At 33.8% G+C, this 20684-nt stretch overlaps 3 protein-coding genes across 3 annotated transcripts; 1 reads left to right on the forward strand and 2 right to left on the reverse strand.

Moving 5' to 3' along the window:
• Positions 1 to 1897: 1897 nt before the first annotated feature.
• Positions 1898 to 6934, forward strand: LOC106765675 (ubiquitin carboxyl-terminal hydrolase 4). Its single transcript, XM_014650368.2, has 6 exons — positions 1898 to 2256; positions 2778 to 2894; positions 3931 to 4029; positions 4989 to 5180; positions 5519 to 5700; positions 6221 to 6934. The coding sequence occupies exons 1-6, from the start codon at positions 2140 to 2142 to the stop codon at positions 6624 to 6626; spliced, it is 1113 nt and encodes a 370-aa protein (XP_014505854.1). The 5' UTR covers positions 1898 to 2139; the 3' UTR covers positions 6627 to 6934.
• A 736-nt stretch (positions 6935 to 7670) lies between these two features.
• On the reverse strand, positions 7671 to 14294 carry LOC106768268 (calmodulin-binding transcription activator 3). Its single transcript, XM_014653318.2, has 13 exons — positions 13840 to 14294; positions 13524 to 13643; positions 12978 to 13093; positions 12746 to 12834; positions 12366 to 12408; positions 11636 to 11843; positions 11372 to 11482; positions 10816 to 11141; positions 9890 to 10447; positions 9085 to 9782; positions 8368 to 8941; positions 7963 to 8286; positions 7671 to 7893 (listed from the first exon to the last, which is right to left on the reverse strand). Exons 1-13 carry the CDS (start codon positions 13877 to 13879, stop codon positions 7783 to 7785), a joined length of 3318 nt encoding a protein of 1105 aa, XP_014508804.1. The 5' UTR covers positions 13880 to 14294; the 3' UTR covers positions 7671 to 7782.
• A 1639-nt stretch (positions 14295 to 15933) lies between these two features.
• LOC106768269 (probable mitochondrial adenine nucleotide transporter BTL3) lies at positions 15934 to 19555 on the reverse strand. The gene is made up of 4 exons (XM_014653319.2): positions 18878 to 19555; positions 17907 to 18210; positions 16668 to 17135; positions 15934 to 16169 (listed from the first exon to the last, which is right to left on the reverse strand). The coding sequence occupies exons 1-4, from the start codon at positions 19288 to 19290 to the stop codon at positions 16095 to 16097; spliced, it is 1260 nt and encodes a 419-aa protein (XP_014508805.1). The 5' UTR covers positions 19291 to 19555; the 3' UTR covers positions 15934 to 16094.
• Between the last annotated feature and the right edge of the window lie 1129 nt (positions 19556 to 20684).

Below are 20684 nucleotides of genomic sequence, written 5' to 3' on the forward strand. Positions count from 1 at the left end.
CTATAAAGTAGAAGTATGACAATAAAATTGGTTAACTTATTACAATTTAGCAGCGACACTTTGTTTATGTGTGACAATTAAAAGTATGGTTAGATGCTTTGATATTATTACTTTAGAGTTTATGGTTAACTTCCACAAAATCAAGAATGGGGTTTAGGAGTACATGATAGTATAACACTTGTATTTTCTTTGACACAATTAAATGCTTGAAACAAATGAGTAAAAGTGAGAACGGTGCATTATAATCAACTAAAACCTCATTTCCAACAATTTGATTTATTGACCCTTAATAGTAAAGAAAATAAGTTATGAAAGGGTGTATGAATTTCAATTATAAGGAACATTTGAGATCATAGGAACAAAATTATATTTAGGTAAGGAAAAGTAGATGTAAAGGAAATATTTTCTTTTACACAATTAAATGCTTGAGCTTGGATGAAGTGTAAAATTTTAATTTATCTTAATTAGATTGAATTCTTTATCTAATTCAGTGCATTTATTTGGTTCCTTAAAAAATATAACTAGAACCACAAATAAGAAACTAAATAGGGAGTCTGGAGTTATGCTTTATCTCTTTCAAGACAATTTAACCATGTTAGACTTTTAGTTTGGAGTCTATTTCATATCTCTGCAAAATTATGGATAATTTTTTTCTATACAACTCGTAACATATTTAGAGACAATCTGGATAAACCAACAAAGTCACACATAATAAAAGAATAATAACAAACAGATAAGAGAGACTGAACAAATTTTGGATCTATTGTAATTCATCGTTATTTGATACCAACTCTAATTTTTTTAGTCTTAAATTTAAGAAAATTGAGTATGTCATGATTTTTTGTAGAATGAAATCATCTTTAGAATGTTTGTTAAAAGTAACTTAGTTTCACAAAATTTGAAGTATGATTATTAAATGAGCATGTAATTACAAAATTTATTAGATTTGAATGTATGATGTCTACTAGTGTTTCATAAACATAAATATATATGGCATATTTGTAATAGTATTTAAACAACCAAATGCTTTGTAATTACTTTTTACATAAATATATATTATTTTTTGTTAATAAAAACATAATTTAAAAGTCCATTTTCACTCATTTTTATTTTTATCTTTCTTATATCACATCATTTTAAGTCAGCATAGTATCAAATAAATTCCACCAAGTTGAATGGTGTACAGTTTTTTTTTATCATATTTCTTTAATGCTTCCTTTTTATACGAGTTTTGTTTTTATTTTTTAAGGAATAAAAAATATAAATTATGTCATTATTAAGACTCCAGCTAAAATCAAACTGATTTATTGTGTTTTGAGTTTTGTTGTCATTCTCATATTTATTTTCTCCTTTTTCAATGAAGTTTATTTGTGCAACCACAAACTTAAAATTTTATTTCCGAAAAAAAAAAAAATCACTTTCAAAAGGATTGTAGACAATCAACATAGATACAAATTATTTTTATGGCTTTTCTTCTTTTCGTTTTGTTTTCTTATGAATGAATTTTCTCCAAGAATGGTGCACATTAATTACTCGATTGTTCAAAATAATGTATAATAAATAAAAAAAGAAGAAGGATACATTAAACATGCCATTTAAATATATTTTACGAACCAAACATAGAGTTTATTCTTGTATTAATAAATTATCTTTCTCTTAAATCTTCTTAAATTGATCTTACAAAATCTATATATAACATGTCGGATATTTACGAATTAATTAATTATCATAAAATCTTTTACCTGAAATAAAAAAGTGATAGTTTGTGTGTTTATTTTTCTTCAAGCATAGTCATATTTATTGACTTTTCTTTGAATTGAGATGTTTGAGATAAATTTCAATTACACAAAAATTTAGTTTTCTTTTGTCAAAGGATACAGAGACATATAATGTTTGAACAAATCTGTTATTATTTTATTTAATTTTCATCAGCATTTCGTCCTTCTTCGTTTTCTTTCTCTCTCACGGGAAACCCTTGTTTCATTTCTTGCTATCATATCTATAGAGAAAACCTGAAATCAGAAAGAGGTTCTTTCTGCGACAAACCCTAGCGATCCAAACGCTCATTCAGCATTTCATGGTGCGAATCACTGAGTTGAATCGCATAGCAATCTGAGTTTCTGATCGGTTGACGCGGTCATGGGTGCTGCGGGCTCCAAGCTTGAGAAGGCTCTTGGCGACCAATTCCCCGAAGGAGAGCGTTACTTCGGCCTTGAGAATTTCGGCAACACTTGTTACTGCAACAGCGTCTTGCAGGTCTTCAATCCGATTTACGATTTTTGGTTTTTGTTCTATTTTTTTTATTTTTCGCGTTCCATCGATACTCCAATCTTTACTGCATCTTTGCTTTTTGTTCTGGTTTCTAGTGGTGGATTCTCTATTCTGTTAGAGTTGTTTTTGTTGCAATTTCGAGTGTATTGTCAAGAGAATTTAGTGCTTTAATGCATATCAGTGTTTTGGACGCTCTGTTGATCTGTTCAGTGGACTCTTCAAGCGCTGGATTTTTGTTATAATTCGTAGTTTTGTTAAAATTGAAAGTTGGATATGCTGTTCAATCTTTTATATGTTTCCTTCAATTTTATTATCAGCGTTTCTTTTGGCGTAAACGTCAGTTTAAAAATTGTTGGCTGGTTGCACTCGATATGTTTGCCATATAAAAAATATCAGTAACGGCACTTGAAGTGTCTGGAGAACTTACTTGAACTCGGTTTGCTATTTTTCACCATGGTTTTTAGGTTCTTTTGCTAACAAGTTTCTTGTTTTGCCTCCTTGTACAGGCACTATACTTTTGTGTTCCTTTTCGTGAACAATTACTGGAGTATTATGGAAATAACAAAAGCATACTGGATGGGGAGGAAAATCTTTTGACGTGCTTGGCGGATTTGTTTTCACAGGTAATCAGTCTGTAGTTTGGAATTTTTGGGCATTGCATACTTGATGCCCCCAAGCTTGTTTACATTTTGTTGGTCAAGCGATATCCACCATTTGAAAGTTGTACCGTCTTCACTAATTGTGGCTGTATTGCTTGGCATGGACTTTTATAGAAGGAGCTCTAGATTTCCTAGATTTGTTCGATTCTTCATTTATATGATCATATGAATTAAAGTACATTTTTTTTTTCTTTGAATGCCTCATTGTGGATCTTGTCATCTTTAGTTTTGAATTTGTGACTGTGCTTTCTCTAGTAACATTGGCTACCAAATGACATTGACCATTCAATAGAAAGCTATGAGGAAACTTGGATGAATTCTTAGTCTCCATTTACTGTAAAATATTCTTTTCATGATCTTATTTAAGCACTTGCTGTTCTTTATAGATTTCATTTTCTTAACCATTATGTGGAAGGACTTATGCTATGCTGATGAAATTTATGCTTGTAACATAGAGATATGCATATTTGTTCATTTTGTGGTTCAGTTCATTTCTTCCTCGCAAAGCATACTGTGATTATATTGATCGGTTGAAGTTTATCAAACAGGACTGCCTACCTATAATGTGTAAAATATATATAGGTAGCTGACATTTTTGTTGTTAGCTTTTGTATTGTTTCCTGTTGCTCTTTTTCTGAGAAATATGGAATTGACATGGATTATCTAAATTTGACATTAAAGTATCTTCGAATATGAATGCTATTACTTTTATCTGAGAAATTGTCTCATGTTATTTGTCTAATTGTCTCAAATGTCTATTTAATAGTCATTTACATGTCTATTTAATGGGCACTTAGATACCCATTTCCTATGATGCTCAAGAACTTGCTTCAAGATATTTGTAGTGTGTTTTTAGTAAGTATCTTCATTTTGTATATGCTGAATAATATTTTCCAATTATTTTTGTGAAACAAATGACCATTTAATTTTAGTGGCATTTGCATGCCTGTTTATTTCTCTCCTGGTTGTAAATGTAACTTATTTATTTCTTTTGGTGTAGATAAGTTCCCAGAAGAAAAAAACTGGTGTTGTTGCTCCCAAACGATTTGTACAGAGGCTGAAAAAACAGAATGAACTCTTCCGTAGCTATATGCACCAGGTATGTGTTTAAACTGTCAAGAATGAGCTTCAAGTGTAGAAAGGCAATTATTCTAGAAAACCTTTAAATTTCTTTTGACAGTAATGTTTGTATTACAATAAGGAGGTTAATTTTTATCATGGTCACAAACAAAGTTTTCTATGTTTTTATTTTTCTCCCTGCTTATGAAAGTATGTTATACTTATCGGCATCTTATGCACATGCCCTTTCCTATAAGTTGCAGCTTATTTAAACATGAATCCTAGCTAGAGATGCTACTGTATGTATTAATGATTTCTCGCTGGCCTTGTTTTGGGGTATATTATCAGTTGTCGTGTTGGCAGATCAAGAGTTAGATTAGTGTTACCATTGTAATGCATCTCGTCTAGTTTGGTTTGGACCAAATTTTCAGGTTTACAATTTGTACTCTTGAACTTGGTATGAACATCTTTTAATAAACAGGAAATTCTTTTGAACTATTTGTAATAAAATTAATTTGAAATGTTCATGTTGCTTTTACATTTTTGGGCCTTTTTATATACTTGAACTGGAACATGTACACTTCAAATTGGATTCCTATTATATATCCTGTTGGAAGCATATAATACCATTACTTTGGCAACTCTTTTGACTTTGGCATATTGTATTATTGCTTTATTATGTCTAGTGATGCTTTTACTGTGTATCAGTGCATTGTCTTATTAGTTTTTCCCCCTTCTCTTTTGAGTAAATTATCTTGTGACTCATGTTCAGTGTTCATCTTTGGAAATGGCTTTAACTGAGTTTGTACAATGACAATTTGTTATTTTTAAATGAGGTTGTTTATTATAAATGTTACCAAACTCGTGTGCTGTATAAGTGTATTTTTTATTTCTTGATTGCTATTATCTGTTAAACTCTGCTTCATTGGTTGCATAAGGGCTCTTGTTAAAGTTTTTTAGTAGACAACATTTTTATTGTGGATCTTCTTTTTATGGTAGGATGCCCATGAATTTTTGAACTTTTTGCTGAATGAACTTGTTGACATTCTTGAGAAAGAGAGCCAAGCTGCAAAAACTGCTGATCAGGAGACCTCACCACCTTCTGAAAAGGCCGCTAATGGCCCCAAGAATGGTCAAGCTAATGGTGTTCACAAAGAGCCATTAGTTACTTGGGTACACAAAAATTTTCAGGTGAGTTGCTTTGTCAATTCAATGTTTACATTTTTTTGCATGTTTCCTGCTGCACGAGAGGGGACCATAAATAGCTAACTTTCTATTTAATCACTCAATTACATCTCTTTTAAAGTGCACATGAATTGTTGTTTGCTAGTTTAGGTTTCTTAAATTTATGGATAATCCATTCATATTGGATTTTATGTAAATTATAAGAGAAACCTGTGCATTTTCGTAGATTCTGTTACACTATTAATTTATTACAGATGAACTTTAGTACTAAACAATGTGCAAAATAGAATATATATTTACTTCTATTTTTGTGGAATTTTATTTTTGTAACTTGGTCTGACCAGGGAATACTCACCAATGAGACAAGGTGCTTGCAATGTGAAACAGTGACAGCTAGAGATGAAACATTTTTAGACTTGAGTCTTGATATTGAGCAGAACAGCTCAATTACAAGCTGTTTGAAAAATTTCAGTTCCACTGAGACACTGAACGCTGAAGACAAATTCTTTTGTGACAAATGCTGCAGGTATACGGCTTTTTGGCACAATTTGTTTCTGTAGTTTCAACCGTTTTGAATCGTGTGTATAGCTGAACTAATCTGCTGCTTGTTTATTTAGTAAGGACAACAGCAATGGAGTCTTGTCCCACTAGATTTAATTGTCTGTGTGGATTTTTCCCAAATTTTCAGAAAATCTTTTGGATCAAGATCATTTCTAACAGTTTTTCCTCAAGTTTCTAGAGTGCATCTTCTACCTCTTGTAACTGGAGTGAAATAGTTTGTGATCAAACACATCTTAAAAAGCTTAAATATCTTATTTTGTTTTGTGGAAATTTCATCTCCTTTTTATAAAAAAAAAAATGAAATTCATGTTTATGGACCAATACTACAATTTTAAAAAAGCAAACGATGCTATGTTCACTTCTCCATTCATTGACTATTATTTGAATGAGGTTTGTTGGTTGTCAGTTTAGTGAGTGAAATATGTGCAGTCTGTTTTCTTGTTTTTCATGTCCGTACCGAGATGTAATCTTTTTTATTCTGTTAGTTTGCAAGAAGCTCAGAAGAGGATGAAGATAAAGAAACCACCGCACATCTTGGTCATCCATCTTAAGCGTTTTAAGTACATGGAGCAGCTTGGCCGCTACAAGAAATTGTCATATCGGGTTGTTTTTCCCCTGGAGCTGAAGTTGAGTAACACTGTTGAAGATGCAGATATAGAGTATTCTCTATTTGCGGTAGTTGTCCATGTTGGGAGTGGGCCCAACCATGGGCATTATGTGAGCCTTGTGAAAAGCCATAACCACTGGTTATTTTTTGATGACGAAAATGTAGAGATGATTGACGAATCTGCTGTGCAGACGTTCTTTGGATCATCACAGGAATATTCAAGTAATACAGATCATGGGTACATTTTGTTCTATGAGAGCCTTGGCTCTGGTAACAGGAATTAGATGGAGGAGTTCTACAACTCTTCTGTAATCTTTTGGACTTCTTTTCACCAGGTTTCCATATTTATTTTCCTTTCTACCGTTTTCCCTTTATTCAACATCCCCAGAGGATTCCGGGTTGTGAAAATTTATACTTAGGTGGTTGGCATGTACAGTGGATAGTGTTAGCACTGTCCTTTTTCTTTTTACTCTTTCTCACAATAAGAACAGTATATATATATCGGGTGAAAATTTCACCAACGATGTGTATTCATGGTTGCAAACGCTCAACCAACATTAGAAACAAATGGAAATTGATCATTGATCCTTGATCCAAACTCGTGGTAGATTATTTTGTATTGTTTGTTAGGTCGTAGGCAGGCATTTTTCTAAGGTCTAGTAAACATAAATCGTGTATATAAATTCATAATTATTGCAACTGTCCACTATTATTTTTTTGCGTCCCTTTAAGGGGGATGTTGGACATTAAGTAACTGTTAGGGACGACCTTGGCTCCTCCTGACGGTTAAGCATGCATTGAAAAAATTGGCTTCATACTTTCATTTTGAAATTTAACCAGATTATTTTAGTGAATGATTTTTTTTCCATTGATATTTAATTATAAGGCGTAACTTAATTTCTATAATATCTACTTACAGACGATTTTTGTTTGATTAAAGTATACATCTTTGTTCCGGTAAAAATGCTTACTGTTTTAAACCGAAGAAAGAAATACGGTGAATTATTTAACTCAAAGCTCATGACTACTTTAAGTTCGTCCCTTGGCCATAGAAATTAATATTTTATTTATAAGAAAATCTGTTACAGATTAGTTTTATTTTCCGGAAAATTCAATATTTCACTTAAAAAAATAATAATAAAATAACAAGATACAAATCTCCTACACAATAATATCGGCTAACATTATTTATAGTAGAATTAATACACACTTATCTTCCCCCTATATATTTTTCTACTATTTTTAATTTTTAAATAGAGAGAAAAGGATTGCCTTTTTCGTAGTTCTAAGGTTGGTTAAACATTTATCTCTTAAATGTTAGCAAGTGATAGTTTAAAAAGAATTAAAATTAATATTACTATAACGATCAACATAAGACGGTTCATGACCTGAGTGTGCTGTTAAATTATAAGCCACAAAAGTGACGATGAAATCTAACTTCTAAGTTGCTGTAGGCATGAAAATATCTTCGTCCAACAGTGCTTCAAGATCAGTGAGGTTATTGAAGTCTCTTATTTCTTCTGAATTGTTACAACTGCTATCATGATTTACCTGCAAAACAAAACACTAGATGGTGTGAATATTATTAAAATTAGCGATGAGAGAAAAGGGATAAAATACCTGATTTTCTTGGATCTGAGTTACCACATTCAAGACCCTATGGTATTGGTCCCTTGCCTCTGGATACTGAATCATTGACTTCACCCTGGCCAGAGCTTTCTGCAATCTTTGCTCTGTTTGCTTCCTGCCTTCTTTTAAGACATCATAGTCATCCTCAGAGGATGTTACATCTTCTATCATAGTTACTTCAGAATTGGCCTCTGCTTTAAATCCTCTCAAACCACTACCTTTTCGACGCCAACGCAAAATAACTTTCTCCAATATCCCAACAGTCCAAATTATCTTCCCACAATTTTTCCTAACCTGGTGTCCTCTCACGTGAGCCTATAAAATACATACCTTGTAAATTGGATCCAATAAAACCAAACCCATAATAAATTCTATTCATTTCCACACAAGATGTACCTGAATTTTTACTATACGTTGTCGAATCATCAAAAAATCTTTTCTGCCCTTCCAACCGCGGAATTTGTTCTGGATACGTATTGCAGCAGCATGGACCGGCTCATCGCGTGATCCAGACTTGTGTGATTTCCCATTCTTTTTTACAAGTGAAAGAGCACGTTCGTCAGATATTCCAAATTTGTCATCGCCAAATTCCTTCAGCTGCTTTCTCTGGAACGATTGCATTCTGAAAACTTGATGAATACGAGCCGCAGCTTGGGTGGCATTGCACACTGCAGCTAATGAATCTTTCAGTGACTGTTCATATGATAGACCGTCAAGATCATTAACTGGGCCAGTGTTTTGGATTCTTTGGACCACTTTGTTTCCAGAATTTTCTCCCACATCCTTGTTCAAATCAAGAGTAGTGAGCTGTGCACTCAGTGAAGATTCTGCGAGATACCCTGCAATTCCTTTATGCCCATTTGTAGAAGCTAGATCAGCCGGTGTTCTACCAGAAGGATGTTCTGGACACGGGTCAGTCAGTAATCCAGGTGCTGCGCCAAGAGATATGAGGAAAGCAACCGTGCGCTCCCTGATGAAGTAATACACAAGAAAATGAAAATAAAATCCAAAGCATTTAGTTAATGTAAGGTATGTCGTGCTAGATTAATACGATGAACTAAAAATTCAATTTTGACGAAATTTGCTTCACACTGCAAGCACTGAGGTGCAAACCTGCCATAAAATGCTGCCCAATGAAGAGCAGTCCATCCATTTATGTCACGAAAGTTCACATTCACACCAGCAACTAGTGTGGGTTCTAGTGCCCAATCGTAGCCAAGAGCAGCAGCAAAATGAAGCACACCTTGGCCACCCTCATCCAATACATTGGGGCCTTTTCCATCGTCTGTAATTTTCTGAAGGAGCCATGCGTGCAACTTATCTTTTAGAAGATTTTGAAGCAGCTGCTCCTGTAAATCTTCTGTAGAAAATTCGTTCTCTTGAGTAAGTTCCAGTAGCTTGTCCCAAACATCATCCTCCCCTCTTAGCAAAGAACTGATTTTACTTCTCAGTTGAGATTTCTCATTTCCGCTGATTGAATCTGAATTCTGAGGAACGGCATGCCCCAGGGACAACAGTTCTCCAAATCGTCTACTAAGAGTATGGAAAATGCTGGCTCTATCCTCACCTGCAGTGTTGACTTCTTGAGTACAGTTGACCTGGAAATCAAATTCTCGCACTTCACTGCATGCTAACCTATTGGAACAAGTTACATAGAAAGGTACCCTCCCAGCCTTGTGTTGAGGAGTATGACAGCAAAGAACATCTTTTGCAAGTATCACTGCTGGCACTTCTACCTCACCAAACATGCATGACCATTTACATTGTTCTGCTTCTTGTTGGCTTCTTAAGAATCGTCCAGAAATTATAATCTATACATTTTTTTTTCACAAGTGTAGAAATAGATGATCAGAATATAACTGACAGATGAGTAAAAAGGAAACTAGAACAATTCCATGAACATATTGAAAGAGAATACCTTAACTTCTGACCCTTCAAATGCCCAGCTTGGTGAATAATCAATAATGCTAAAAAGCTGCTCATTGGAAACAGATGGATCCAATACATAGGTGTCCAGGTGCCCTTGGGAAGGAATAGTTGTGCTGCCAACCTCACTTTCACTTTCAACTGTATCCCAATAAGCACCAGATGTAGATGGTTTATTTGATTCTTCCACATCTCCAAGCTCTTTGCTCATCCATTGGTTGAAACTGTCAAGCTTCTTCAGACCCTCTTCTGCTGGGGATCCATCTAACTGAGTCCTTTTAAAAGTGAAACGTGGGTCTTCTATTCCATCCAGGGTTCTACTGGCCTCAAAGTCTGATTTTAGATAATCAAGCATTATCTCTTGAGGATCATTTAGCATGAGAACCTTGTCTTGTTTGTGTTGATGGAGAAGAGACTGTTGCAAGGATTTCTGAATATCAACTTCATTAACTTCATGCTCACAGTTGCTACAACTAACCTCACATGTTGAGCTTGAATGGACATTGTCTATAGGCCAACTGGACACACGTAAAGAATCAACACTATATCCCTGTTCACAGAGATGATTAGACTTTAATCAATTAAATGAGTTTGAAGGAAAGAAATAAAAGTTAAGTAACATGTTATCGGTCACAAAGCAAAATCAGTTGCTTCATTACATATTTTTTCCACAGAAACATGAAACAGGTAATTAAAAAAATCAACAAAATTTGCAGTATCATACCAATATCATTTTGTTGTGACACATTAGTTTAAGTCTTTTGACTTTTGACAAAAGATATAATACCATTTCAAAGCTCCTACAGAACAGATTACACAGGTTGCATGCTTTTACAGCGAAATACTATCATGCAACATAAAAATATTGCAAAAAGTGCTCCATGCAAATGAAGTATCAATAGTACCGGTACACAATACCTGCCAACTTCCTTCAGCCTGTATGAGACTTCCATTGTCATGCAGCTTAGCAATGCTGGTGGTCAAATGTGGCACCATTATGTCATATCCTTGACAAAAGTTGCTATTGACTGCCATGTTATCAGGTTGCATTTCAGGAAATAAAGGCTGAAAAGGCATGTGTTGACTTTCACCATTATTTTCTAGTATATCTTCCCATGAGGAAAATCCCAGGGGTTTTAGGGATTCATATGTCAATCCACCACTAAGAATGTCTATGAATTTTCTGTCTTGGGTGAGTGAGACATAATTCGTCTCAGCAATGACAGGTAACTTCTTTTGCTCATCTGTCCCAGTTTCAATAGAAAAACTCATGTTAGTTATGGACTTTCCTGATCAAAAGGCCAGTGTGTATAAAAATATAAAACAGGGTATTTGATTTTAAGAAGTCTGATTCCTATAATTACCTCAAAAGCTATACTCTTCAATTGATATGAATGTAAGACTGCGTTATTGTGTAAATTTATAGTAACAAAGCATAGAAGATAAACTAACAATTTAGAATGAAGAAACTTACTTATGAGTGGGTGAGGAGAATAAGAATCAGCAGCTTGATCTATAATCTTCTCAACAGGGCGTTGTAACTCAAGGAAAGAATAAAACTCAGAACTTGCATGGCCATTGAATGCTGTAAGAATTACATCAATTTTAAAAAAATTAATACACAAGAAAAAGTGACAATGGAGGACAAAGGCTTAACAAATGTTACTATAAATGTCATCTAGATATGAAAAACTGAAAACAGAACATTTTAATTATTAACGTGCAGCAAAAGAAGTACCAGATTCAGCTTCCTCATATTCTGATACTTGGGCACTGTTCATGCTTGAATCCATAGTTTGTGAAGGAACCTGGTAACTGTTTGGATGAAGAACGGACGAAAAAGAAGTGTCCATCTCTGCTTTGAGCATAATTTTGTCAGTTTGCTGAGCACAAGGAAGAGATTCTTCATTTTCTTTAGCACACGTATAATTTGCCTTGGTTCCTCCCTAATTATTTTGAACAAGACAGTTGAGTGAAAGGAATGACGGCCCAAAATGAAATTATTCATAGATGGGGGGTCATAGCATATCACAATTATATTCCATTACATGCTTCAGAAAATTTACTCCTAAAAAGTATCTCAGCCTTCTTAATTTTTAAAGAATCAAAGTATAGAGTCAACATCCTTGACGAGGGAAGAGAGAATTGTACATAGTCTTAGACAGAAATTATGTTACAAAATTATAGTGTCTAATATCGAAAAAAATAGTATGATGCTGAAATTTCTCAGAGCAACTTAAGAAAACAGTGGCAGCTTTGTTTGGAAAAATCTAGTAACATAATTCTATAGTTATGATGGAATTTCCATGTTTTACTTTCCTACTTCATACACAATTCAGCAACCCAATTATATTTTACTAGTCCGTTATTCTATTAATTGCACTGGAAATGCAGAAGTAGCTATTCCTCTTGAGATATTATCAAATAACAACTAGGAAAAAAATACTAATAAAATCTTAACCTGTTACCTTCACTTGTCGATAATGAACTAGAACAATGTTAGAGAGTTCCCTGCAACAACGTTGAACAAAAAAGGGTGAGAAGGGGAGGCCCATCCACAGACAAAAACCATAGAAAATAAATGAGAAATTTCTAGAAGCCTGTTATAATTAGTTTAAACCAATAAAATGGAAAACATGCACTGTTCTATCTTATTAGTTCCAGGTTAAAGCATAGCATTCTCGAGCAAGAACAGACACATTAAAAGAAAATGTTCCTTCTTTCTGGATACTACCTAATATGAGATGGAGAATGAGAAGAATGCAAAGAGCAGAATCAGGCAAAAGAAGGGAAATAAAGAGGGAAATTTTTGCAGTAAACTTTGAAAACATTAAACACAAACACTTACTCTTCAAGCAGCCAATATGTGCGTCTCTGAAAACTCTCATCTTCTTCTCCATGAGCATAGTAGCAATGCAGCACATCCACACTTCCAGCCTGAGAGCATCATATTATGCCTCATTCAGTGCAACAATATACAAAGAAGAAAGACTCTCTCAATACATTCTACTTCCTAAAGCGTAATTAACTTCAACGATAGAAATAAAGCCTACAGCAACTTAGACGCAGTATAATTTTACCTTTAGTCTCTCATGTGCTTCTCTTACTGTTTTTCCATCTTTTTTCTTCCTCCAGTTGTGGCCATCTTTTCTGAAGTATCTCAGCACCTTCCGATCAAATAAGAAAAGTGAACCACCTAACGTCAAGGAAAAAATACGATAAGACCTAACGATGAGCATTATTACAAATAGGTTCTATTTAAATAAACTTCTCTATAAATGAATTGAGCTTCTCTCATAAAGGTAAAATTAACTTATGTACTTGGGTTTTTATATAGAAGTTATGTACATGAGTTGAAGAATTTCAATTTCACCTTTTTACTTTCTTCTCCTACAAGAGCATACATGCGGAGAAGTTTATTGAAACATGGATGTGATATTTGGCATAATTTTGTGAAGTTTTCAGGCAAGTCCCAGTGCCAATATGATATAAATTTCTAAAAGATTAAAATCCTAAGCCTCCAGCTTCCCCTTAAATAGAAGAACAAACACTATTTTACATATCCTTTTCTCCTAATCAAGCTATTAAGAAACTAAGACAACTTCTTGGCAGAAAATAAACCATACTTGGTGGCATAGTAGCAGGTTCTGGAGCAATTCGAAACTTCTTATAGTTGCTGAGAATTGCACAGATTTCAGCCGGACGCAGCCATCGATGCTGTGCTTCCACGATAATTTGCTTGATATCTATGCCCATAAAGAAACATAGAAATTCAAAAATAGAGTCAGCAACAATAAATAAAAAACTTGAACTTTGCGATAAAGGGATAGCATTTCAATGCTCCACTATCATGGGTACTTCTAAAAAGGGTTTCTTTCTTCAGAGTTTGAATTATGGGAATGTCAAGCAATAAAAGGTGAATCAAAGAGAAGAAAAGCTAACCCAATTGAGAGGGGGGGAAGTACTGTTTGGCCTCAGCCATGAAAGCTCAAAGCTGAGCTCAAAGCTTCAATTTTGTTATGACCAGTAAGGCAAACAAGAGGTAGGAGAGTACCCTTTTGCTAAATCTAAGAGAAGCAAAAGGAAAGATGGTAGTATATTGTGATGTATGTATAATAAATTGCAATAACTGGGAAAGTTCCACACTGAATTTTAACGCGGAGAGAGAGTGTAACGGGTGTTCAGAGGCTGTGACCAATGAACGAAAAAGGAAAAGTTTTCAACGCGGGAAGTCTTAGACTCTGAAAGCGTTATTGTGTTGTGTTGCATTGCATTGCATCGCAGCGAATAGAAGAGAAGAAAATGAAAGAGAGAAAAATATTGTTTAAGTCAAAACCGCAAAAGCGATTCCACTTTGACTGATCCTTGGCTTATCTTTTCTTCGTCGCTCCTTCTCACATCTTTTTCTTGGCTCAAACTCGGTCACTGTATGACGTCATTTTCATGTCTCTTCACAAACATACCAAAAAAATAGTTTCTCAGTTAAAACCAGATAACACATTTTTATTCAACAACATTAAAATCTTCAAAATTACATATCTGAAAAAGCTCTAAATTTAGATTTTGAATTCTCTTAAAAAAAATTAAATTTTGAATATAATGTTTTATTTTAAGACAATATTGGTCTCTGTAACCTTGTAGGATTTTGAGAAACTGATAAAGGTGGGCCACCACAGGGTGGTCTATTGAGCCACCTGGCTTACCATTTTAGAAGCATGGTCCAACTCACTTTACAGAATAATTTTATCAATTATTTAATATTTATTTCATTTAAAAATAAATATTGTGGACCTTAATATAGTCATATGTACTCACCAGATTATATTATATATTGTCTAACATGTAAAAATATAGTGCTTTGGACAAAATACGAGAAATATAATAAATGAACGAATAACTCAATAAGTAAATTCAAAACAATCCATACAAGGTATTCATAAATATTGACAACTTGTCTAACTCTATTATATTATATTATATACAAATGCATTATTATTTATCGCATAAGTTCAAGAGAATATGTTTATCTTTTTCCTTAAAACATGGTTTATTTTGAATTGTGTGATTTTCTTCTGAAATAGGTGTAGCAAATGCCTATAATATACAAAATAAAATAAAGCCATTTTCACGTAAATAAATTGGTCATGTATAATTTGGTAATATTATTTGAATATATTTACTTATTTAACACTATATTCTTATAGTTGTCGTAAACTAATTGTCATCTTTTTTTTTTTAATTATAGTAATCTTATTGGCATAAAGAGGTCATATTACTAATTTTTGTTATTTTGAATGTAGTTGTCTGCATTCGCGTGTAGAGGGTAGAACCATCAACACATAAATTGTAATGATTTTTTTTTTAATTATTTTTTTTATGTTATCTATATAGGGTTGAGAAAGAGAATAAATCATCCAACACACTTTCGTTATCATGAGTTTGTCTTTGTAACACTTATTGTTGTCTACTTCTGTTTTATAGTTTTGATTAATACTTACTATTCATAGGATTTGTTTCAAATTGAAATTCTTTTTCCAATATTTGAGTCTTTGACAATTATTCTTTATAAAAAGTTTAGTTACGACTAATATTCCTTTTTTCTGACTGAAATAGAAAAAGTTATGTGAATGGAAAATCCTTAAAGAATTTGGTTCAATGTTGTATTTGATGTGTTGATGATCTTTTTACTACATTCACAATAAGATATCAATCCAACTCATATAAGGAATTGTTACGTCTTTTTACCAAAAACCTTAAAAGAGACAATAAATTAATAAACATTTTTTCCTATATGTTCCTTAATATTCTTAGTTGTGTTCATACTTGTATGAAAATAGGTTGTTGGTTGATGAATTGAACTACAATAAAAAAAAAAAAAAGTTGTTTCTTTGGACTTGCTTCCATAAGATTAAAAAATCTGAGTAACCAAGCACCGATTTGATATTATTCACACCCGAATCCTCTTATTTCTTTCTTTGGATTATTATTAAGTAAACAACATAAAATAAAATCAATAAGAGATCCAACAGAAAAACATAAGTAATTAGCTCTATGAGACACCCTTGATTCTTCTGACATCCAGCAACATTCCAACACCCAGAAAAAACAGGGGTGACAGAGTAAGAAAATAAGCAGAAAATTCCCTTTTTTTCAAAGATCAAATATATATCTAGCTTTAGTATCGCTGGCCTAATAATCTATCTTGACTCTACTTTGAGAACTACCTTCATGAACTCGTAAACAAAATAACTAATAGCAGCTGATGGTAACACCTGAAAAGTCACAAAATTAAAAACAACATATTGAAACATCAATAAAGGGATTGTCAGTAGGATTAAGAACTTGTTATAAATAGACTAAAGATGAAAACCAGCTCTCAAAACTTGCTCAAACTAAAAGAATAGAGAAGTTGGGTACAAGTCCATCCTCTGGACTTTAGGAAGGTTTGGAACAATTAATCCAATCTACATAAGGTTAATACAGCTAAAATAATTTTTTATCCTCTCTTATCTTGCCTATTACTTTAGAGCTAGGAGAATTTCACAAGTTATACATCATGCTGAGACTTTCAATGAAACTAAACATTGTTCATACCAGGCGATTTCAGTTAAGGCATTGATCAAGAAACAATATTTCATGGACTGGACATATGCTGAAATTTTTATGAAGTATAAGTTCACTATCAATTATCATAGACTCATTTTACTTGTTTACTGAAATTTAAAGAGTTTTCACGGATCAAAGCATATTATCAAGAATAGAAACCATACCTGCAATAAACTAGGAATTAGTCCTGCATAGAGGGCGGGAACACCTCCTTGCTCAACAATCTTGACACAAGTTGCCAGTGCATTCAACCTTGTTGCTCGTACTTGCAATTGAAGCTGTCTCCTTACAACTTCAAAGGGGTAAGTAGCAGCTTCAGAACAGCAACCAGCAATAGCACCATATAATAAAGTTCTGATAGGACCCAATTCCAATTGTTCCAGTGCATTCAAGTCTTGGGCCTCTTCTTTCATGCGTTGGATTCTTTTCCTTCCTTCGGGTGATTGCAGATATGCTGACTTTAAGATATCATAAACACCATAGTAGACAGCACCTGAAGGTGCCATACTGATAATGGAGGGTACTAAACCCTTGTAAAGAGAAAAGAAGCCCTCTGTTCTTATCATGTGGCGGAAGGCACCAATCACACCTCCTAAGGCTTCACCACCAGGTGCTACCATTACCGTCCTGATCTGAAAGAAATCACTCTTAGAACGCAAGCACAAAAAACTCAATAAAAGATTGAACTATGTTGTAATACTTTGTTTGAGTAGGCTTCATGAAATTCTAGAGAAATACTTTTTTAGTGCTCCAAATGTTGAAGGCAAGGCACACGTGAGTGTAGTGACAACAGACCATGAAAAATTTCTGGTATTCAACCAAAATCTTAAGCAATGATAAGATTTCATAGAGTGATTACAATCAAGAAGCATCATGGAGGAACGTATATATCAAAAGGTAAGATGGGAATGCATGAATTTGTGACAAAAGAGGACATGCTTACAATTTCCAAAAGTTTATCAATGTAAAGAGCTCTAAACAATTATAGTTGCTAGCAAATAAGAATGGGACTAAGCATCAACTAAACTCACAGAATCACCCCGAGAGAGGTGGGTAGATAAGAGGAACATCACTATTCCTCTTTAGTTTAGTCAACTACTAATTGAAAGAGATTGAATTGAAGTTAGCTAGCAATATTGCAAATTCAAAGTCAGTAAATAAATTGGACCTATGGGATTGCACCAAACCGGTGTACAAAGACCACATAAACAAGCCTGCATTAATGCATACCATCATTTCATACTTCTTACAGCATCACACCAAAAGAAAGTGTACCTATACTTAAACAGTACCTATAAAGTCATACCAGTCCTATCCTATCATACTCCTCAAAGCATCAGAATTCGAAATGCAAGTACTAGAGAGAACAAATACAAGTAACATGATTTTGAATTTCCACTCACAGTGTCCATGGGCAAGCAGAGCAATGTAGCTGTTATCCCAGAAGCAGCACCAGCAACAAATCTCTCTAAGTTAGTTGATTCTTCATTCCCCAACATCCTTGTCAACTTGTTTCTGTAAGTATCATAGGCATAAAAATTTATAGCCTTAAAAGGCGCTGTACGCAGAATATTCACAAAGTTCCCTTTCCAAAAGCCTTTCAACCCTTGAGAAGTCGCAATTTCCTGAATGAGCACAAAAAGATTCTTCTGTTCACCACGAACTATGTACTCCAACTTAAGTCTCTCGAGAGGCGCAACAAAAGTCCTGATAGAATAAGCACATAGCAAACTTATACCATTGTGCATAATGCTTTTAAGTTTAATGCTTCAGAACCAAAAAAAAAAAAACGCCCTCTTTATTTAGCATTGTAAAAATAACAGACGAAAGAAGAATTAATAACAAGGACTTCTATGCTGTCATCATATAAAAAATCACCATATATTATATGATAATTTTGTTGACTTCTATAACAATTAATTAAAGAGAAGTGTTTATAGCACACTCTTTGACACATTCCTTCTAGCACTGCGTCTTTACTTATTACAATTTATCGAAAGAATGCGACCAGAAAGGAGAAATTGTTCCATAGTATCAGACCGCCATAGTCACAGTAAGCAATTTCCTTGGGACACATAACCCAAGTCTTAATAACTCTCTCTTGTAAACTAGAAAATTCGGTTCATATGGTAATCTAAATCATCTAATTATTTCTCATTCAAAAAAGTGTGTTAGAAAGGCGTTGCTGCATTTCCAACAGCCTTAAAAGTACAAATGTTACACTAACACTCTATCAAAATCGTACAAGAATGAGTGCAGTGGGCAAACATAAGGAAAGTGCAAAGCTGCAGAAAATATGAAATTAAGCAAAAGCCAGGTAACGTGCGTGTGAGTAGAAAGATGGTGTAGAAATTAAAGGAATGATTTTGAAGACCTGGAAACCATGGCAGCAAAAGCACCAGCCCATAGATGTTTAGTCATGTTGACAGCACCCGATCCATTGATCTCAACCTTCTCTTTCTCTTCACTCAAACCATCATCAACATCTTCCACCTTCTTATGATGGTGTCCCAGAATTTCACCCGATTCTTTTCCATACCTCTGATCCCCACCGGTTCCGTTTAAGGACAAACTCAATGACAAGAACGCGCGGCCACCTACGCCACCTTCCACCCTCAAACATCTTTCCCGACAAACACATGATACTTTTATAGGATCAGAAAAAGAAGGAGGAGGAGGAGGAGGAAGGTAGGAAGTGAAGGAGGAGGGAAGTGTGTGACCGTGGAGGAACAGACCACCGGGGAGGAAGGAATCGGAGGATTCCGGCGGTGTGATTAAGTGGAGCATTGCTGTAGGTTTTGTTGTGGTCGTTGGTTTTTGTCTGTTTCAGGTTGTTTATTTGGTACAACGTAGGAGCAGTTTTGTTGGGTCTGACTCAGTTTTTGAAGATTTGGAAGAATTGAAAAACATGAGAGATGAAAGAGAAAAGAGAATATGATGCGATTTCAGATGCATAGCTTCCACCGCCGCATCTACAATGCTGCCTTCCGTCACCGGTTAGCTAGCGTGGGAGGTTGCTGCTCTCCTGCTTATTTATTTAAGTAATATAATAATCACTAATTTACACAACTGCAAAAAAACGTTTTTTTTCTGTTGAGAGTAACGGGTTTTATGCGTCGTGTTTTGTTGAAAAGTGTTTTTTTGTACTTTTTTTAAATATTTTTCTTAATATAATTTTTAAGATATTTTATCATAAAAAAATGATAAAATAATATAATGTTGGAGATTTGTTGAGTTTTAATTTTTGTTTTTATTCTTCGTGGGTGAATTTTGTTCATATTTATTTATGTTTATAGGAAATTTCAACTTTCCTTTGTTATTATAACTTAATAACTTAATAGGTAAAAATATTGATGGTACATGCGTGTGGATTTCTCACGTGTACAGCACATTCATGTGGTCGGTGTGGGCCCAAAAGTAACCACAACGCCGTTTGGTTTGTATACGCGGCACTCCGAGTCATCTTGTTGTTTTAACGAGTAAATAATATTATGTTCTGTTTTTTAAAAAATACCTCTCTAATATAACTTCTATTATTTATAATGTTTGTAAATTGTTATTTTTTGTGCTTTGGGTATACACTAAATAAAAACTATTATAGAGAATTTTGTTGTTAAGGAGAAATTTGGTGGACCCCATTTTGAATTTGAGTTGATTGCAGTAGCAAATATTTCTCGAAGAAAAGTTTATATCTTTAAAATATTCCAACTTTTGTATTATACAATCTATTTGATGAACTTTGTAAGTGAAAAATCGATTGAGTTGTTCAAAAACTGTAAAATATTATTAAAGGAAAAATAGAAGAGAAACTTTAGGGAGTACTGTGTAATTTGCTTTCTGTAACTTTCGTCTTTAAAGTTACACGTAACTTTCATGTTGAAGAAAACGAATTTTTTGTTTTCTATATTGAGTTTGAGAACGGTGTTTCTTTCCTTCATACAGTTGTCACGTAGCTTTTATTTTATATTGGGGCATAGTGCCACTGAGACAAATAAATTAATAAGTTGTAGACAATATTCTTAGACAGCTATATATATATTGTAGCGATTTTTGTTATTATTTATCAAAGATAAATCTCAATTCAATATAAAAACAAGTTATTTTGGTAGTAAGAAACTTTTAATTTTAATTAAATGAAACCCATGTCTCTTTGCCTTCCTCATTCTATTTAAAATAAATAC

This window comes from Vigna radiata, chromosome 7 (assembly GCF_000741045.1).
Source record: "Vigna radiata var. radiata cultivar VC1973A chromosome 7, Vradiata_ver6, whole genome shotgun sequence".
Lineage (NCBI taxonomy): Eukaryota > Viridiplantae > Streptophyta > Magnoliopsida > Fabales > Fabaceae > Vigna > Vigna radiata.